The 18,624-nt window shown below is 35.6% G+C and overlaps 1 protein-coding gene across 1 annotated transcript; it reads left to right on the forward strand.

Annotated features, from left to right (window-relative positions):
- Positions 1 to 991: 991 nt before the first annotated feature.
- On the forward strand, positions 992 to 17,873 carry LOC108392638 (transmembrane serine protease 11B). The gene is given in 10 exon segments (XM_073236293.1): positions 992 to 1,096; positions 6,487 to 6,596; positions 9,826 to 9,950; positions 10,049 to 10,116; positions 12,282 to 12,442; positions 13,149 to 13,187; positions 13,717 to 13,887; positions 14,643 to 14,906; positions 15,379 to 15,521; positions 16,337 to 17,873. Coding segments are annotated over 10 exon segments (1,251 nt in total). The 5' UTR covers positions 992 to 1,088; the 3' UTR covers positions 16,499 to 17,873.
- Positions 17,874 to 18,624: the final 751 nt, after the last annotated feature.

An 18,624-nucleotide genomic window follows, 5' to 3' on the forward strand; every position in this document is an offset into this window, starting at 1 on the left:
AAATGTTATGATATGTGTTTTAGGAAGATTAGTCATACTAATTAATAGCACCTTTCAGATCTCTGTCCAAAAGCCACCTCCTCAAAAAGACCTTTTCTGACCACCCTAAATATAGCCATTACCCACTCCTCATACACCACTTTCTACTCAAATACTCTGTTTTATTTTCTGTATAGCATGTATAAGTATCTCACTTTAAATGATGTATATACTATTTTCTTTGGCATTTGTCTGTCTTTACCATTAAGTGTAGGCTCCATGAAGGTAGGAACTTTACTTTATCCACTATTGTATTTCCACTACTAAGAATAAAGTATAGCCTTAGGAAGTACATGATGAATATTTATTAAACAACTGAATGAATTGAGTAGATAAAGATATGAAAGACAATGCCAAGAATCTAGATATCTATATCCAAAATAGCTAAATGGTCTCCTGTTTTTTGTTTTCATAAGAATTTGGTGTGTTCCCCAAAACAATTCATATTAACTTAGTAAAACAACTCTGGACCAAATTAGTTAGTCTCATTTCCTGTAAATATGAAAACAGAACTGATATTTCTTATATCAAAACCTACTTCTATCTATAAATCCATTCCTATAAAAGTCTGTGTAGAGTGCCAGTGAATTTTAGGTTAAGCATGTTTCAAATGAGTAATGCTGTAGCAGAATTGTTGAATCAAAAACAATGTATATTAAGTCCAGTGAATATAGTTGGTTTCATTAAGGAGGAGCTCTCTGTCATGAAAGGAATGGATGGAATCTGAGTTAGAACCCTTGATTCACCAATCTGTGGTGGTATTTCTAGGTGAACTTCTCAGGTGACCAACCCAAGTTGTGTCTACTATCTTTTCCAAGTTTCTAACTCAAGGAAAATTGTCATTTCTTCCTTTAAACCACACTGAGAGCTGTCATCAACACTTGTTAAACCAGCGTCCTTTAAATTGTTTCCTGCTATTGCAACCAGCCCTTAAAATCACAAGTATCACTCTGGTTAGTGCATTTACCTGAGAACCACTGATCAGGACAAAAGAAGCACAGAAGTTGCCTTTGTCTTATTGACACCAACAGCCATTATATCAACACATTATGTATAGGTAAGTGGAGCTTTGCTTGCCTAAAACTCTGGCAGAATTAACACTCTTTCCCCAGTCTAACTCCTACCCAAGGGTTGCAGTAAAATAATTGGATTTAAGGAAAATTTGTAATTTTTTCATAGCATTTTGGAATTCCTGCTTGGAGACAACCCTATCACATACATACATTTGTGTCTAGAATTTCTAGTTTTATGTAGTGATTTGGGGAGTGCTTCAGAAGGGTGACATGCAGCTTAACATGCTGTGAATGAAAAATAATATGAATGTGTGACTGTTGTAAAGGGAAAGGAGGAAGCAGAAAATTGTCTTATCTTATAAATCAATTGTTACATTGTTATTAGTGGTGATGATTATGAGTCCCTTTTATTTATTTAATATCTTGTTTTCTAAATTTCTTTCATGAATATTGTCTTGAATCTCACAATACTATTGCTTCATAGATGTCCTCCGTAGAATTACATTTAGAACCATGTATTTTTATCTGTAAAATGTTCATGAACTAGAATAGAATTATGTATAGAAATGTGCTGTTTATTTTTAAATTATCTATTAGGGTAATTATTATGCAGTGAACAGTGATCATTAATGCCATTTTAAAAATATGTTTTTAACTCACAAGGTGTTTTCATCAAAATATATGCAATATAGCAAGTTAAGTGAATCCAATTACAAATATTTTAATGTTCAGAAAACTGAAATATAAATGCACATCTTACACAAATATTTCTGTAAAAATGTACATCTTGAGACAACAGTTGAGCCCTTTAATAGACATATATATTTATATTTTTTTCACAATATCAGTATCCATGTAAAAATGTATTTAGAAAAAGCATACTCACTATGATAGAATATACCAAAAACATCTTTTTCTTAAACTAAAGAATTTACCGTGTGATTTCTTTGTTTAAGTTTCTATATTAATAAGAACCTTGATGTTTTCTTATTAGCCACATCTCTGACCTATAATAAATAGTGATCATACACATTTAAAAGTGAAGAAGAAATAGCATGATTGTTTTGTTTTGTTTTATTTTGCCAATGAAATAGTCATCACCTTTACGCTGGGTGGATGATATTTTTTTTTAATTTATAGGGCACCTCCTCCATGTCCTTCAACATTTTGACACTTGTGTAGAGTCCTAACCCTAAAGATTTCAAAGGGTTAAGCCGTTGTTTCTAAGCACTCTTAGGTTCCTAGAAAAGGTTCAAGCTCCAACTCAGTGGTTAGCTTCTCAGAGGGGGGCATTAACCTGACTGCCGAGAGGATGCTGGAAGGATCTGGACACAGGGATGAATCTGCAAGTGCACCTGAGGAGACTTCAGTCAGTCCTGTGGTTGCCTGTGGGTGCCTGCGTGGTGAACCACCAAGAGGAAGAAAAGAACACTAGAAGTAAAAATAAAGACTTCAAAGCCACATTTTATCAATTTCAGTCTTTTTCTGAGAGTTAGTCTTATAGGATGGAATGGGAAAAACCTCAAAAGAAAGTTGTGTTTTAGATCCTTGCCATGGTAGCATTAAGACTTCATGACTAGGATATAATTGATATTCTGTATCCTCTTCCAGTAATTACACTTACGTAATTTTTTTTTCAGGAGAATCTGTAGTATGGACTACCAGAAATATTGGTTAAATAACTAAGTAATTTTCTACCTGGAAAGTCTATCATTTTTAAGCAGCTCTTTAATCTCTGTTATGGTTTCTAAGGTATTTAAGTTATGAGTTAAGGGTAGGTAGCTACACCCCAGAGAGGCATCTGAGCTGGTGACAGCAATAATCAAAATGGATAAAAAGGATAAGGAATATAAATATAAAATTCTACAGTATTTTCAGCAAAGGACAACTAGAAATCAGGAAATTATTTCAGTCTGCTACCTTCAATCTATAGTATATGAATGAAGTTTAAGAAATCTTATTTGATCAAATTTTAATAGATTTAGATTTATTTCTGTTCTTATAAGAATCTAAGTTCTTAAATCTATATGCAGTCCTGCTCCAAGGTAAAGCTTTAAAAATAAAACTAGTCAAAACAAGAAACGTACGCATATACCCCAATTAAGAGATTACTAGGGGGAAAAAGTATTAGTAAGAGTTCATTGGAGACTGAAAAGTAAAGAAAGAGTATAGAGTGAAAATGAGAGAACTAAAGAGTGAGCAAAGTAATTTTGGTGGAGCTAAATGCTTATGAGATAAGGTAAGTGCTTATGCATCATTGAAAGGTGAAAAATATTTTGAATTTGACAGTTAAGAAACATGTTGATAACTTAAAGTCTTTTGAGAGATTTTAAATGAGACTATAAAATTCAGAATGGTTTGAAAAATTGGGATAAATTAGTTGTAGTTGGAATGAAAATAAATGTTTGCCTTGGAAAGAGAAATACCAATTTTGTACAGTATTTTATATAACAAGCACTAACATGCCAATCCAGTTTCATAGCTCTGTTTCTTCCCTGTTTTGGGATGACTCCTAAGTTTACATCCACAACTATGGCTTAACTTAACTACCAGTCTGATATCTCCAATTATGTATGAGTAGTTTAAATGTCTCTCAAACACAAGATGTAAAATATTTACCATTTTTCTTCCCAAGTTCTCTCTTCTAGACTTCATATTACTCTTCTCTACTTCTTGAGACAGTCTTATATCCTTTTTAACACAGCCCCTTCCTTTACTGGTATAGTTCACTAATTAGCCAGTTCTACTGTAAACTTGCTCAAATTTATCACTTTCTTTTCTTACTACCACCATCCAGGATCCCATTATTGCATTCCTGTGAATTCCAGTAGTCCCTTTCCTCACTGGTCTCTTCCCTTTTCATTCTTCTCCCTCCTTTAAACCATTCTCATACAGATTGCTTGCAGATTCATCTTTTAAACACTTTGTGCCCCATATCAGCCATTGCCACAGGATAGTCAGAACTCCTTTGATAGCACTGAGGGCTTTCCATGATCTGTACCCTCTGATCTATCCTTCATGATCTAGTTGTCCTTGATATCCTTTGGCTCCATTCATTCACTGCTTTAATAAATATTATCTCTGATATGTTAGACACCATGCTATGCCCTCGGTATAAAACAACAAAAAGAATAAACAATGACATGACTCCAGACGACAAGTAGAGGAGAAAAGACTGTCATGTGAAGATAAAAAAGAAAATACTCTCAATGTAGATCTAAATAGAATGGTTCATGGAAGAATTCAGTGAAGAGGAGATGGATGGCAGAGTTGAGTGATAAAGTTTGAGAGGAAGTTCACCGGGTAGACTTGAAGTGGACATTTAGGCAGAAGGAACAGAATGTACAAGGACCTGGAAGCATTAAAAAGTCTGGTTGTCCATGGAACTCTGAGTAGTTTAAAATGGCTGGAACATAGGTTAGAAACATAGGTTGTAGAGTGAGATGAGAAGGTGGAAGGATTGGGTTAAGGGCACAATTTATAGAAACATGAGGAAAAAGTAGAGCGTGGGGTACAGATGAAGAGAAGTTTACAAATGTGATTGATGGAGCTGTAAATATTCTCTTCTGATGCTTTCTATTTTCTCAGTGAACTAGGAAGTAAGGTTGCAACTAAGATTGAGAATGGGGCAGATGGTGCTGGAAGTTCAAGGCAAAATAGGAGAACTATGAAATACCTTTCAAAAAGAGTGAAAAAAAGATCAGCAGAGGATGGATTTTTTTTTTTAAATGTGTCCTCCTGAAAGCTTCAGCTCAGTTTATTTTTATCTGAGACCCAATACATCATACACATTGTCCCTGATACTACCTCTGATCTGAAAAACATGATGATAGTCTAGTCCTGGCTATGTTAAATCTTTTCCATATTTTTGCTATGAAGATAGTACACAGTCTAGTGGGAATCTGCGTCAAACTGCAAAGTCTCAGGCCTTTCCAGCAATCTGAACTCCTCAATCTGAGGTAGGATACCATATTCTGCATATTCAGTAAGTGTTACTGGGTAATTATGATCTAAACATCCTCCAATCACACTTAGATGGGCTCCAATACATAAGACAAATATCAACAACTTTGTGTGCATGAAAGGTCCTTCTTGGGTTGCCTTTCTATCAGTCAGGATTTTCCAGAGAAACAGAACTGACATGATCTCTCTGTCTCTTTCTCCAGATATATAACCAATTGAAACTATCTATCATCTACCTACATACCTATATCCATCTTTATCATCCACCTATATAACTTTCTTTCTGTCTATCTATCTAGAGATTGATTTTATTTTAAGAATTGCTTCAAACAATTGTGAGGCTGGCAAGTCTGAAATCCACAGGACAAGCTGTTAGGCTGGAACTCAGGCAGGATTTCTATGTTAAAGTCCTATGACAGAATTTCTTCTCCTGGAAACCTCAGTTTTAGCTCTTAAGGCCTTCAACTGATTGAATGAGACCCACCCACATTATTGAGTGTAATATTTACTTAAAATCAACTGATTATAAATGTTTTTCATAGGTTCAGAATACCTTCATAGCAAAATGCAGATTAGTGTTTGACCACACTTAGCACAATAGTCTAGCCAAAGTTGACACATGAAATTAACCATGACACTGTTCAGTTTCATCTTTGGCCAATCCATGCCTCACATTTTGCTGCTGGAAAATTGAATTGCTGGTCACTTGTGAGTTCTTTATGTTATTCCCTCTTTCTAGACTCTCTCCCTATGCCTCTTTGTTTGGGAACTTACCACAAATCCATATTTCAACCTAAGCTTAGCTCTCAACACATATGTGTTATCTAAATGAAACAGGGAAAATACCTTATTGTAGGTTGATAACAACATACACAAAAGATCTCTTTGAACCACAGCCCTAAACAAGCTAGGAAGAGAGATGGACACTGCTTTGACTCAATGTGGCACTTCATTATTTGTGTGTGTTCTTATAAGGACATAATAAATGAAATAGGATTATGATCATACTTTTAAACAATTATTATAGGTTTAGGCATAAAGAACTTCTAAGATATTTCCATTCCCCTCCTTTCTTCCTCCACAACCTGGCAGGGTCTTCACTTACTGATACTAACTGCGTCACTACCCATTAATTCTAGCAGGGAACTAGGGGCTAAGTATAGATCATTTGGCACCAACCATCATAATCTTGAAAAATAATTTCACAGCACAGATGCAGAGAGGTTTTAGTATAAGCTTTTAAGATAAACTCATGGGCTGGCTTGCTTTCTTTCCCCCTGTGTCCTTTCTCTCTCTCTCTTTTTTCTTTTCTTCCTTCCGATCTCTCTTCCTCCCTTTCTTCCTTCCAATATTTTGCTACTACTGTGCCTAAACTGTGGAACTTCTAGGGTGAGCAAGAGGAAAGAAACAAAGATTTGGAATGACTGTGATTTCCGCAAAGTGCCTTCATGTTCATATCTTTTACTTGCAGACCAGTCACAGCATTCTGGACACCTTTGCCACTGTGGGTGATTGCCCTCAGTGTACTCGGAGTGTTGGCAATCCCGGGACTAACTATCGGTCTCCTGGTTAATTTTCTGGAAGTAGATTGGTAAAGTATACATTTTTATTTATTCCAGGTGTAAACACTTCTATTTCTACAAAAGACAAAGAGATAATTGCAAACAGCAAATTATCTCCCTTTAAAAGAGCCATCAATGATCCAAGATCCCAGAAAAAGGCATTGTTAACATTTGCCAAACACTGTATGGCAGGCATCTTTTTGAGTACCCACAGGTAAAAGAATGTATACCATATAGAGATGTCAATGCATAGATAGGTGACTAATGGGTAGAAAAAGTAATCTACTAAAATGATATTATATATGTTATTTTATAATTAAAATATCACATTTATTTCATGTGAAGTGAGAAACCAAAGAATATTGAATTTTGACTGATTTTTTCTTTATAACAAAGATTATAATATAAAAAATCCCTTTAATATAGATTTAAAAAGACTCAAAAACATGAGAAAAGTTGGAGTTAATTTTAAAAACCATCTGTTTTAACTTAAGACATTAGCTTATTTATATCCTGCTATGAAAGACAAGAAAATCAGAATATTTATACTTCACATTTTTCTTCCACACTTCCTAGTAATTTGTTAGCAATATTTCCTTTTTACACTGTCAATGTTTTTAACATTTTCTCAATGTTTAAATCACTTTGACTTGCAATCGTAGTTATTGCAGTTGTTTAGTTTCAAATATATATTTATGTATTTAAATAAAGCATATGCTTACTATCAGTCCTTTCTCCATGACTTTGCCATGGTTGAGTGCTTTTTTTTCCTCCAAAGCTGTATATACTCACAGGTTAAAGAGTCAAATTGTCAGAGCTTTTTATGAAAAAATATACCTTCTCCTCCACTACCCCTATTTCCCATTTCTCAGAGATAAGCATTTTCAACTCTTTAAATTGATTCCTAAATTACTGTATCTTAGATGGGGTTTTTTCTTTGTTTGTTTCTTGAGTTGTTGTTATTATCTCTTCACTTTCTATTATAGAAAGTGAGGATTCCATAATCATTCATGCCCTATCTACATGGCTGTTGTCGTGGGACTTCCCACCAGCAGCGTCCTGGGGATTGCCTTCAACTGTCTGTTGGGTTTAATATCCACACTCCTGGGTTCCATATTTCTTTTTTCTTTTTTCTTTCATTCACTTGGTTGTGGTGGCGTGCATACTCCAGCTTTCTGGGAAGTATACATTTTGTTACAATTCACATGTCTGAAAATATCTTAATTTTACTGTTAACCTTAATTAATATTATAGAATTGTAGGTTAGAAAAGAATTTCCCTTTGAATTTTTTATTTTTAAGCTAATATTCTATTGTCTTAGTGCTTTCAAAATTTCTGTCAAGAAGTCTGATGCCATTTTGATTCTAGAGTTTTGAGTGGAACCTCTTCTTCTCCCAGTGCCCACCTTCTAATATCTTATTGGACTTTTTTTTCTCAGTATTTTGAAATGTCATGGTAATGTGACAGTGTAGATCTTATTTTGATCCACTGCGCTGACATTTAGTGGATCCTTTCAGTGCTGGAACTCAAATACCTCAGTTCCTGAAAATGTTGCAAGATTATTTCTTGATGATTTCCTGTTTTCTTTACTCTCTTTCTGGCACTCCTGTAATTTGGATAATAGGCAAACTACATGTGGCCTTTAATTTTCCTGTCTTTTCCTTTCTATTTTCCATCCATCAGTCTTTTAAAAATCACTTTCTTTGTCATTTTCTAAAGTTCATTTTCCAGTCGCTTTTTTGAATTCTTTATTTCTGCTATTATATATTTAATTGCTAAGATCTCTTTTGATCTTACTTCTTACAAAATCTCTCTGCATATAAGAGTTTAATTTTTAGTCTCTTTCTTCCAAGATTTTATTTGCTTAGTCTAGCAGTATTTCATGTTAGATACTTTTCCCAAATAAATGTTGATCTTTTCCTATCTGCTGACATTTAAGATCAGGGACTAAAGAGCTGACTGGAAGCTCTCTGTGAAAGGGCTATCTGCTGACACTGGCTTTGACCGTAGGCTGTTCTACCTAGGTTTTACTGAGAGAACCCACATTACCAGTATATTTAGGTCTTTTCTCTTACACTGGTCAGAATTCCCAGATGGGGAAAAAGTTCCCATGTTTTGTGTGAATATATTCTAGGCTGCTAGCTTTTCATAGACAAGTTGGGGAAAAAAACCTCAGCATATAAATGTAAGTATGTGCAACCACCCCAGGTTTTACTTTGCAGTTAGGAGGGACACGGAATCTAGCTGTTTCAACAGATCTTCTTAATTTTGATCACACTTCCACCCATACTTCCTGAAGTGCCTGGTGCCTTTAGGTTTCTTTGGTTTAAAATGGCAAAAATCTTGCCCTGCTGTGCTACTTTTTATCCTTTGAATTCACCAAGTATAGTCTGTCTTAGTATTTTGTTCATCCTGTATCAATTTTTCTTAGAACACTATGAGTCCTTTTAAGCAATGGATTCAAATTAATTTGTCCAGTTCTTCTTTCAGGAATGTCAATTATTCATTTGTTGAATCTCCTTTGCTTCTCATATTGCTCATTCAACAATATTTCAATAAAAAGGGTAAAAAAAAGCAATGATCATATTGCAAAAGAATGATAACATTTGTCTGGTACTTACTATATATGCTAGGCATACATAATATGCTAATTACACAGTATTCAGGGTATTACTATATGCTTAATATATATTACATGCTAGAGATAAGATATATATCAAATAGCTTAGAATCTGTGAAAATTCAGGAAGGAGATTAATGGATTAGATATGGGCATTGGAATCAGACAGATGATGTTTGATCCTGTGCTCTTAAGTAGCTATATGATATTAGGTAAGTTACTGAATATCTCTGAGACCACATTTCTACTAAAAACTGTATATACTTCATATAGTTTTTATAAAGTATCTTCATATAGTAGATATTTAATACATGGTACCTTTTTTATTCATAGTCTGACAACTGATTAGTCTAGACAGAAACCTCATTTATAGTATATAGTCCCATCTGTCTCAATTAAGATGTTACTCTTCTACCTGATCTTTTGCTGATATGTATCTGCTCTAGTAATGGTCTTATAAACACTTTCCACAATGCCAAGATTATCTAATCAACTGTGTCAAAAATGTTTTCACAGGGTTTATCAGTATCTAAATGAGCATGATATTTATTAGTTGGTAATACTATGTAATCTATATCTGGATTTGAAATCCATTTCACTTAAATAATTCTTGGAACATTTCCTTATCCCATAGAAAACATGACCTACTATTACCAAGGTAGCTTTCAAGTGTTGGATATACCATATAATAGAAATTATGAAAGGGAGACATCACCAGAAAATAAATACCTTAGCAAAATTTTTGAGACTAAGGTAAATTAGCATTTTCCTATACTTATTTCATTGTTAGTTCTCTGAAATATAAGTATATTATTGGAATTTGATATTTGACTCTATGTTCTCTTTAAGAGATGGCTGATGCCTTTCAAAAATCTAGTATTTACAGACAATATATCAATTCTCAAGTCATCACACTGGTGTTAGTAACTAATAACAGTTAGAGCTCAACCCATATATATGTATATATTTCATGATCCCTATAAAAAGGGTCTATTGAAATACTACATTCATTAGTCAATAAGTTACTAATAAAGAGCATTCTCTTAAGCTAACTGTCAGACTATTTGTTCAGTATCAGACCAAAGTAAAGATTGGGATATTTAGTTAACTAGATGTACTGGTAATGTATTATTCATTAAATTATAGATGACACAGCTCTCTGGTTTCTTAAGGTTTTATGTCCAGCAGACATTAGATAGTTCCTTAGACCAATGTTCTGTAGTCTGACATTTTTTTTAGTGGTAGCATAAAGACCCTGTTTTTTCATGTCATTATACTTGCAAATAAGCTAAAAACCTTGAAGAACTGCCCTAGAATTATTATAGGGTGGAAAAGAGCATAGCTGTGCCAGGCTTTGATATCAAAGGAATCCTCTAGTCTCTATAACAAAAAGTAAAATAGCTACGTTTTGTTGTCTGCGTTTGGGTGTGGGGTAGCATGATATAGTGAAGGGCATCAAAGGATAGGGGTTAGACAGCCTCAGCACAGCCTTTGCTACTCAGTATCCCAGAGCCTGGGTGAGTGGCTGTATCACTTTGAGTCTTCTGTCCTATCTGAAATATTGATAATACCTTCACTGCTTTCCTTATAAAACTGTACTCAGAAACAAAGAAGATAATGTGTACAGAAATATTTGCAAATAAACACGTTTCTTATGAAGGCAAGTACTGTTTTTACCTTCATCAAAGCCAACAGACTATGTCTGCCCTTCTTCCCCTGCTCCTGTAACTCCTGGGACTTCTGGAATTGCAGACTGGATCAATGTCTCAACTAGAATTAACGTTGAGGGTCAGTTTTAGTATTGGAAAGAAATGGGAAGCTAAAACTGAAGGGCCCAAGTATCTACTGGAGATGACTACAGCCACCAGAAATCTGCTGTTTTCCTATGCATGGAGCCTTGGTATCTTCAGGGAGTACTGACCCCTAGCAAGTGATGGAGGGGCTACAGGACAGAGGTTTTCATTTTAGCACACCCTGCTATGGTGGTCAAACATGTTTCCTAGGAATGATTACTGATTCATCTGCCAAAAAGCTTGGCCATCTCTTAGGGAGATGCAAAGCATAATGAGGCACTGCAGACACAAGCCACAAGGCTGTGTGACAATTCCTACATGGTCACTGGCCACCCTCTCCAAATTCCAAACAAATCTTCCCCAGACCCCACATCTGTTCAAGCCTAGTCTTCTATACCCTGTTGCCACAGGCTGGGAGAGTCCTGGGAGACAGGCTGTGTGGTGTGAAGAGCCTGGGCTATGGAACTAGCTGCACGGAATCTGGATCCTAGTTAGACAGCTGCAATCTTGAGCACATTGGGTAATCTCCAGAGCCTCAGTTTTTCCTTGTCTGTATAATGAAGATGCTGCAGGGTTATGGTGGGGACGAAGTACAATAATAAATGTGACAGTGAAGTACCTGGAATACAGCAGATGGCCAGTAAATGCCTAATTAATCATTGCTATCCAGTCCTCCTGGAGCACTAGTCCTCCGCTTCTTTGCTGGATGAAATTTTCCGCTTGATGATAAAGTAGTGATGAAAATACTTTAAGACCCAGTGTGTATGTCACTCCTTCCATGAAAATTTCTCTGATCCTTTGAGTCAAAAGTGACTTATCCTGCCTCTATTTGCATATCAGATAGAGATCTTATGCCTCATTTATTGTAGTCATGTGTATACATGTGCCCTCTCTCCTAGAAATCTGACAATTCCTCAAGGGTAGGAACTGGCTCTCAGTCACTCCTGCATCACCTAACAGCACCTAGCCTAGCCACTTGTCTATAGCAGTTGCTTAATAAATGATGGATGAATACAAGAGCAAATGATCCCAGTTCCTGTGTGATAGATCTACCGTGTGCCTCAGGCCTTTCCTTTTCTCAGATTTGTAGAATTACTTGTCCTCTAATCTGAATAATATAGCTAATGGATATTTTCACCAAGTATATGTAGGCAGGTGAATGATCCTATGATTGATTTAAGGTATTGTATAAACACATAAAAGGAGAAGAAATAGAGATAGGAAAGATCAAGGAATGAGGAAAGAAATGCTATATTTTTAGCAACGTATAAAACCTTTATCTTGTTTCCAGTCGTGGTAGCAACAGTGTGAGAGCACAGATATGGCTGATATTCAAGGCCCCCAGATCAATGAAGGAAAACATAAGAAGAAGAACTGAAAGCATCTTGCATCAGGTGCTGAGGAACCACTTGGGACCCTGGACTACAGACCCCAGTTCTCTCAGGCTCACGGGTAAGTGCAGGTATTTGCTGGGAGTGGTGTTACTTTCATCTTTTTATCCCTAACATGCCTCCCAAGCACCAGGCACAAAGCTAATCTTCAGTATTTTTCTTTTAATGAATAACTCAGAGCAATAACTTATACTCTTCATTATTAAAAACATAATAATAAAATCATAATAATGCCACATTTTAAAATGGGTTCTGGGAGAAAGAAAGTTACCACTCATTCTAAAGTAAATAATAAGACTTTGATCAGTCCTTGTAAGTAATGGTGTGTCTTGTATTCTTTTCATGAAATCCTATAATTTTCAAAAGCAGCATGTGATCTGTTATAATATAGGTCACTTTTTAAAGTTATTTTTGTGTACTGACAGGAATCAGATTCACTTGAGGGCCTTCCTGTTTTTCTAAGGAAAGATTCTGGCAATTTTCTATTTTAGATAATATAGAACACAATCCCAATTAAATAGAAAAGAAGTTCTCTCATGAAGAATTATGAAGATGGTATTTCCTTCCATATCATACATTAACATATAGTAAAAGAACAATTGGAATAAACCAATGTTCTCTCCTTTCAATTGACAATTTATCCTCAGATTCCAAATTATTTCTGGATCCTCTTGTTCTGCTGGACCTACCTTCTTACTTTATTGCCTCAGGGTCAGTGGACTAATGATGGCTATTAAATTTACCTTGGGCTTTTTGTGCTATTCCAGAAATCAGTAAGGTGAATGCTGAAAAGATTATCAACAACCGTAAATTCAGCTACTTTCAATTAAATGTATGAGATAATCTAAAACAAAACAGTCAAGATTGGTTACTCTTCACCAGGCAATATTCTAACTGCTTTACTTACAACTCATTTGATCCTCACAATAATCCTAGAGGTAGGTATTTTTGTTATCCCCTTCTAGAGATGGGGAAACTGAAGCATAAAGAAGTGAAATAGTTTCCCCAGATTCATTCAGGTTATAAATGGTGGGGCCAGAATGTAAGCCAGAGAGTCTGGTTACAGAGCCCACAGGCTTAACCGTGACTTTATCTGCCTCCCAGAGCTTTAGTATTCTCTAAGTGCTGAAGTGAAGTGCTTGGAAATACTATGCTGGGTAGGAAGGTGAGCCCGGGCCTGATGGTGATTGCTATTCGGATTACATTCCACTCCTCTTAGTACAAGATACTGTCAGATAAAACCATACAAGAATATGTCAGCTCACTTTTGGCTTTGCAGTCAAATCAGTATTATCCTCCTACCATCAGTTGAACAAAACTGACTCTTTCTGACAGGCTGTGGGAGACGAGCAAGGATGTCAGCTACATATGATAGAGTCACCCAGGGCTCCACTGCTCTGGAAGGGGAATGGCCATAGCAGGCAAGCCTCAGCAAGGAGGGTCAACACTGCTGTGGGGCGTCTTTGATCAGTGAAAGGTACCTGGTGACTGCAGCTCATTGCTTTAAAAAATGAGTTCATCATGTTGCCCAAAGGTCGGGAGGCCACAGGCCTTGGGACAGTTTCAGTTAATACCTGCTATGTCAGTTTAATTACCAGTAGCACTCCATTTCATTCTCAAGTGTAGGAAGACTAATTATATGGCAGCCAATCTAAGACTTTCTTGCCTTACTAGAAAGAATGAAAAGAGTCAATATTATTCTTGATATTACTTGATTTTTTTCTCACAAGATTCTGATCTCTCATCAGTTTATACTCCAGACATTCTTAACTATTTGTTACTAAAATACATCATCCTGTTTCATACCTCTCTCCCCCTTTGCACATGCCTATCCACCTCTCCTCATCTTCTAAGCAAATATGAGTCAGCATCATAGACTCATTCAAAATGCTACTTTCCCTAAGAAATGTTCTGTTTCTTAGTACATGCAGATTTATGTCCATGTGTTTTGTGATCCCACTAATTATATACACAACCATGTAAGTAATTATAACTGCCTGTGTGTATGCCCATCTTTCATTAGATTTAAATGTCTTAAAGGCATGGGCTATTCATTTTTATTTCTATATCTCCATTACCTTCTATAATTTCTGGTTTAGGGACTCAAACTAAGATATTTTAAATGAATTAAAAAAGCAGATTGTATCACTGTGAATGGACTATAGAGCTAGGTAATATTAACGTACCCAAAAGAACATAGTAGATGCCAGCCATATTTCTACTATTTGGAAATAAATACAAAACAAGTAATTTTTATTTTTTTAGGACAAAAAAATCTGAAAAACTATACTGTCAGCTTGGCACTAAAATAATTCCCCTTTATATGCAACGTTATGTTGAACAAATTATTATTCATGAAGGCTACATCCAAGGTGAATATCATGATGATATTGCAGTTATACTGCTCACTGAAAAAGTTTTATTTAAGAATGATGTACATTGAGTTTGTCTTCCTGAAGCCACACAGATTTTTCCACCAGGTGAAGGAATTGTTGTTACAGGATGGGGAACACTTTCACATGATGGTAAGTCCAGCGAAAATTTACCATAATGTGTAAAGTATGAAAGCAACCAAAACATTGGTGATCTAGGTACAGTGTCAAAGGCATCATTTATCACTGGTGTTCCCAGACAATCTCTCAGGGAATGCTGTATTTGGAGTTATGGCTTTGCAAATTTCTTGGTTTGGAATGTTCCAAGGTGACCAGTTGTTTATAAAAGCTCCGTAACCTGGAGAACCCAACTGAGAAAGGTCTGCTCCAAAGATGTAAGAAGGGAGAGAAGGACACCGAAAGACAGCACCAGAAAGATACCAAACTATTCTTTGAACATTTCTTCTTCACTGGCTTGAGTGAGGAAACTGAGTGGACATTTTCCTTCTAAAACTAGGCAAGAGTCAAATATAGGTTTCATACACAGAGGACAAAATAAGTTTTTCATCCTCATCCTGCTCTGTTGCAGAGCAGCTCTTTTGCTGATAATGTTTATTTCCTTTAGGTGAATGCCCAGTATTACTTCAGAAAGCACCTGTGAAGATTATTGATACAAACACGTGTAATGCTAGAGAATCATATAATGGTATGATACAAGACACAATGCTATGAGCTGGGTGCATAGAAGGAAATGTTGATGCCTGTCAGGTAAGTCTGGACATTATTCACATTGACCACATAATATATATGCAGCTGATATTATTTTATGAAAATCATCAATGAGACAATTCCGTGCTTCAGTTAATTTGTACTTTGGCAATCCTATCAAACTCCCTCTCTGCTTGGGCACTAAAAAGTTGTCCCTACATGCAACATGGGTTTATAAGTGTTTATCAGACACTTATGTTGGGCTTACTCTGGGCAAAACATGACTGAAATCTTTTATAAATATCAATCAATTTAATCATCATCACAACCTTGTGAAATAGGTACTATCATTATTGTCATTTTGTAGATGAGGAAACTGAAGCAAAGGAAGATAATTTGTACACAATCAGACACAATAGAAAGGGAGAAGACAGCTAGCGTACACACCAAGGTAGTCTGGCATCACAATCCATACTCTTAACCTTATTTCAATTGAGGATGAGTCTCAGAAAATTTTCAGTTACTTCCAGCCCATTTCTCTTACTTTTTTAGCCTCTTCATCGCTAGAGTTCTGGCTATTTTTCTTATATATGAAGGCCTATACTCCAAGTGTATCCATAATATATGTCTTCTAAAAGCTTTTTATTGAAATAGACCCTCTAACTCAGCGCTTCATGCCTTCGAGACAGGTCAACCCTAAGGAGCCAGCCAAAGCCGAGATTATGGCTGATGCAGTGATTCACACCACACACCTTCCTGTGGTCTCTATGAAGCATGCAACACAAACTTCCTCTGGGCTCATCATACCAGTAGAGTATTCAGAAATTATCTAGAAATGGACCCTCCTAATGACAAATATTCCTTGTTTCATTTAGGGTGACTCTGGAGGACCACTAGTTCATCCTAATTCTCGAAATATTTAGTACCTTGTTGGAATAGTGAGCTGGGGAGTGGAATGTGGTTTAATCAATAAACCAGGTGTCTATGTACGAGTGACTGCCTACCACAACTGGATTGCCTCCAAGACTGGTATCTAGGACAAAAGCAATTTGGAGCAACTATCTTAGGTCATGTTTGCCTATTATTCTTAAACTTGACATGCATTCTAAATTAATGCATAAGATGACTGCTTTGAAATAATTATGTTCTTTTGCCTAGTTTTGCCTGATATAGTCCTAAGAGAATATTTATGAATTTTAATTTTAAGCAAATTCTACAAGAGAGAATAAGAAATCTCATGGTTAGTTGAGGAAGGCTTAAGCAAAGAAAATGCTCCAACGAAAAATGAACTATTACTATTTGTTTCCTGTTTCATAAACTCAACATCACAGCTATCTAACTGCAGCATAAAGCTCTTGGTTTTTAGTCGTTTAGACTCTCTGAAATTATCAAAGTATGTACTTGACCACTGCAAGTTAGCAAGCAGCACTGGGAAAGCCTGGAACCAATACTTCTGAGGGTTGGGTTGGAACATGCTGAATCCTCCTTCATGTCTTAGCTTTTGTGCAAGAGGTGTGGTTGTGAACTAAATTTGGTCAGAATTTAGTCAAGGCACTGGCTTAGAACCTCTTGTTTGTACTGAGGTCTTGATCAACTCTTGTAACCATAGTGAAAAAATTTTCACATCAGCAAAACTAGGTAAAACAACACATTTTAGAAGTACAGAGACCAGGTACACTAATTCTGTAGTATCGATACATGTTTGTGTGGAAATTTTACTCTGTCTACTGATGACTGTTTTCTCACTACCAAAGATCTGTAATAAATATATATCATATACAACCATATGATGTAGTTGTCCCAAAGTTTCACAATTTTGCTTCTAAGTGGCAGTTTTTAGTTCTTTTCCATCACAGACAATCCCAGTTTCTTAAAAATTTCAAAGACCAAAGTCTCTTAAAGAAGTCTTAGCATCTTAAATTCTAGTTATTACCTACCTTTATATTTAACCCATTTGGCCATAATAATAATCAAATATTGTATTATTCTTTATCATCATCATAACAAATGAAGCAATAAAGCTTAACCATTTACTGAGTTCTTGCCATGAGAGACACAATTCTAATAACTTTATATGTATTGTCCCAGTTAATCCTTATATCTTATGAAGCACACCACTATTATCCTAACTTTACAGATGAAGAAGCTGAGACCAAAGAGGTTAACAACCTTGTCCAAGGATGCAGAATGACATCCATCCTTCATCATTCTACCTCTTACTATCACAGAAGTCCATGATAAGGAGGTGATTTTGACCAGAGATATTGACAGATCACATTTTTTTTGGTTGTTGGTATTGTTTTGTTTGCTTGTTCTTATAGCTTACAACTAATAAGATGTTCATGCTGGGAAATGACACCAGCAGTACTTGCACAAAGGTATTTGTAATTGTAGAATATTTTATATGTCTTGCTTGATCCTACATAAAAATGTAATCTGAATCATGGCCTGATGAATTTGGTTCCTATTTCCCTTCCCTTCACTCACAGCTTTCCAAGAAATTTTCTAAGCAGCACTAAATGTGTCCTACATTTCATCAAGCCCTTTAAGCCTCTCAGACCTAGAGAAATTGAACATACAGTGAGAAAGACATAGAAGATAGATCAAAAGGGGCAAAATTATTAATGTGTCTGAGAAGATCTTGGATTTCCCAAGCCTTATTAAACTTCTAACAAAAGACATATGAACATACATCACATTTTTCATATCAACCTACCAGAAAAAAACCTAATATAAGGTTAATAAAAATACCTAAGTAAGTTATTCCAAATCAAAAATAACTAAACACACAATTCTATTTGGCCTATGACATTTTAATGGTTTGTCCCAATAAAGTCATATTTTCTCTTTTTATTGGTAATCCTATGTTATCCTATTGCTTCCATAGTCTAAGATTTACAGAACATATGCAGGGATTCTTCACCATATCAATTCTATAGGAAGTAAACTTGAATTTCATTCACAGAACTCAACCACAATGGTTGCTCCTAAATGACTTCCCTTGCTAAGAGAAAAATTGATGTTATTTGTAACTGTTTTGCAAAATCTCTTTATTTTGTTATTGTTAATTTCGAAAGACTCCTTAGAAAACCAGTGTCATATCCCCTTAGAAGTAATTTCTGAAATTAACATAAAGTGTAATAATCAAGCCTCCTTACTTCAG

The sequence above is a fragment of the Manis javanica genome, chromosome 5 (assembly GCF_040802235.1).
Source record: "Manis javanica isolate MJ-LG chromosome 5, MJ_LKY, whole genome shotgun sequence".
NCBI classification, from domain to species: domain Eukaryota; kingdom Metazoa; phylum Chordata; class Mammalia; order Pholidota; family Manidae; genus Manis; species Manis javanica.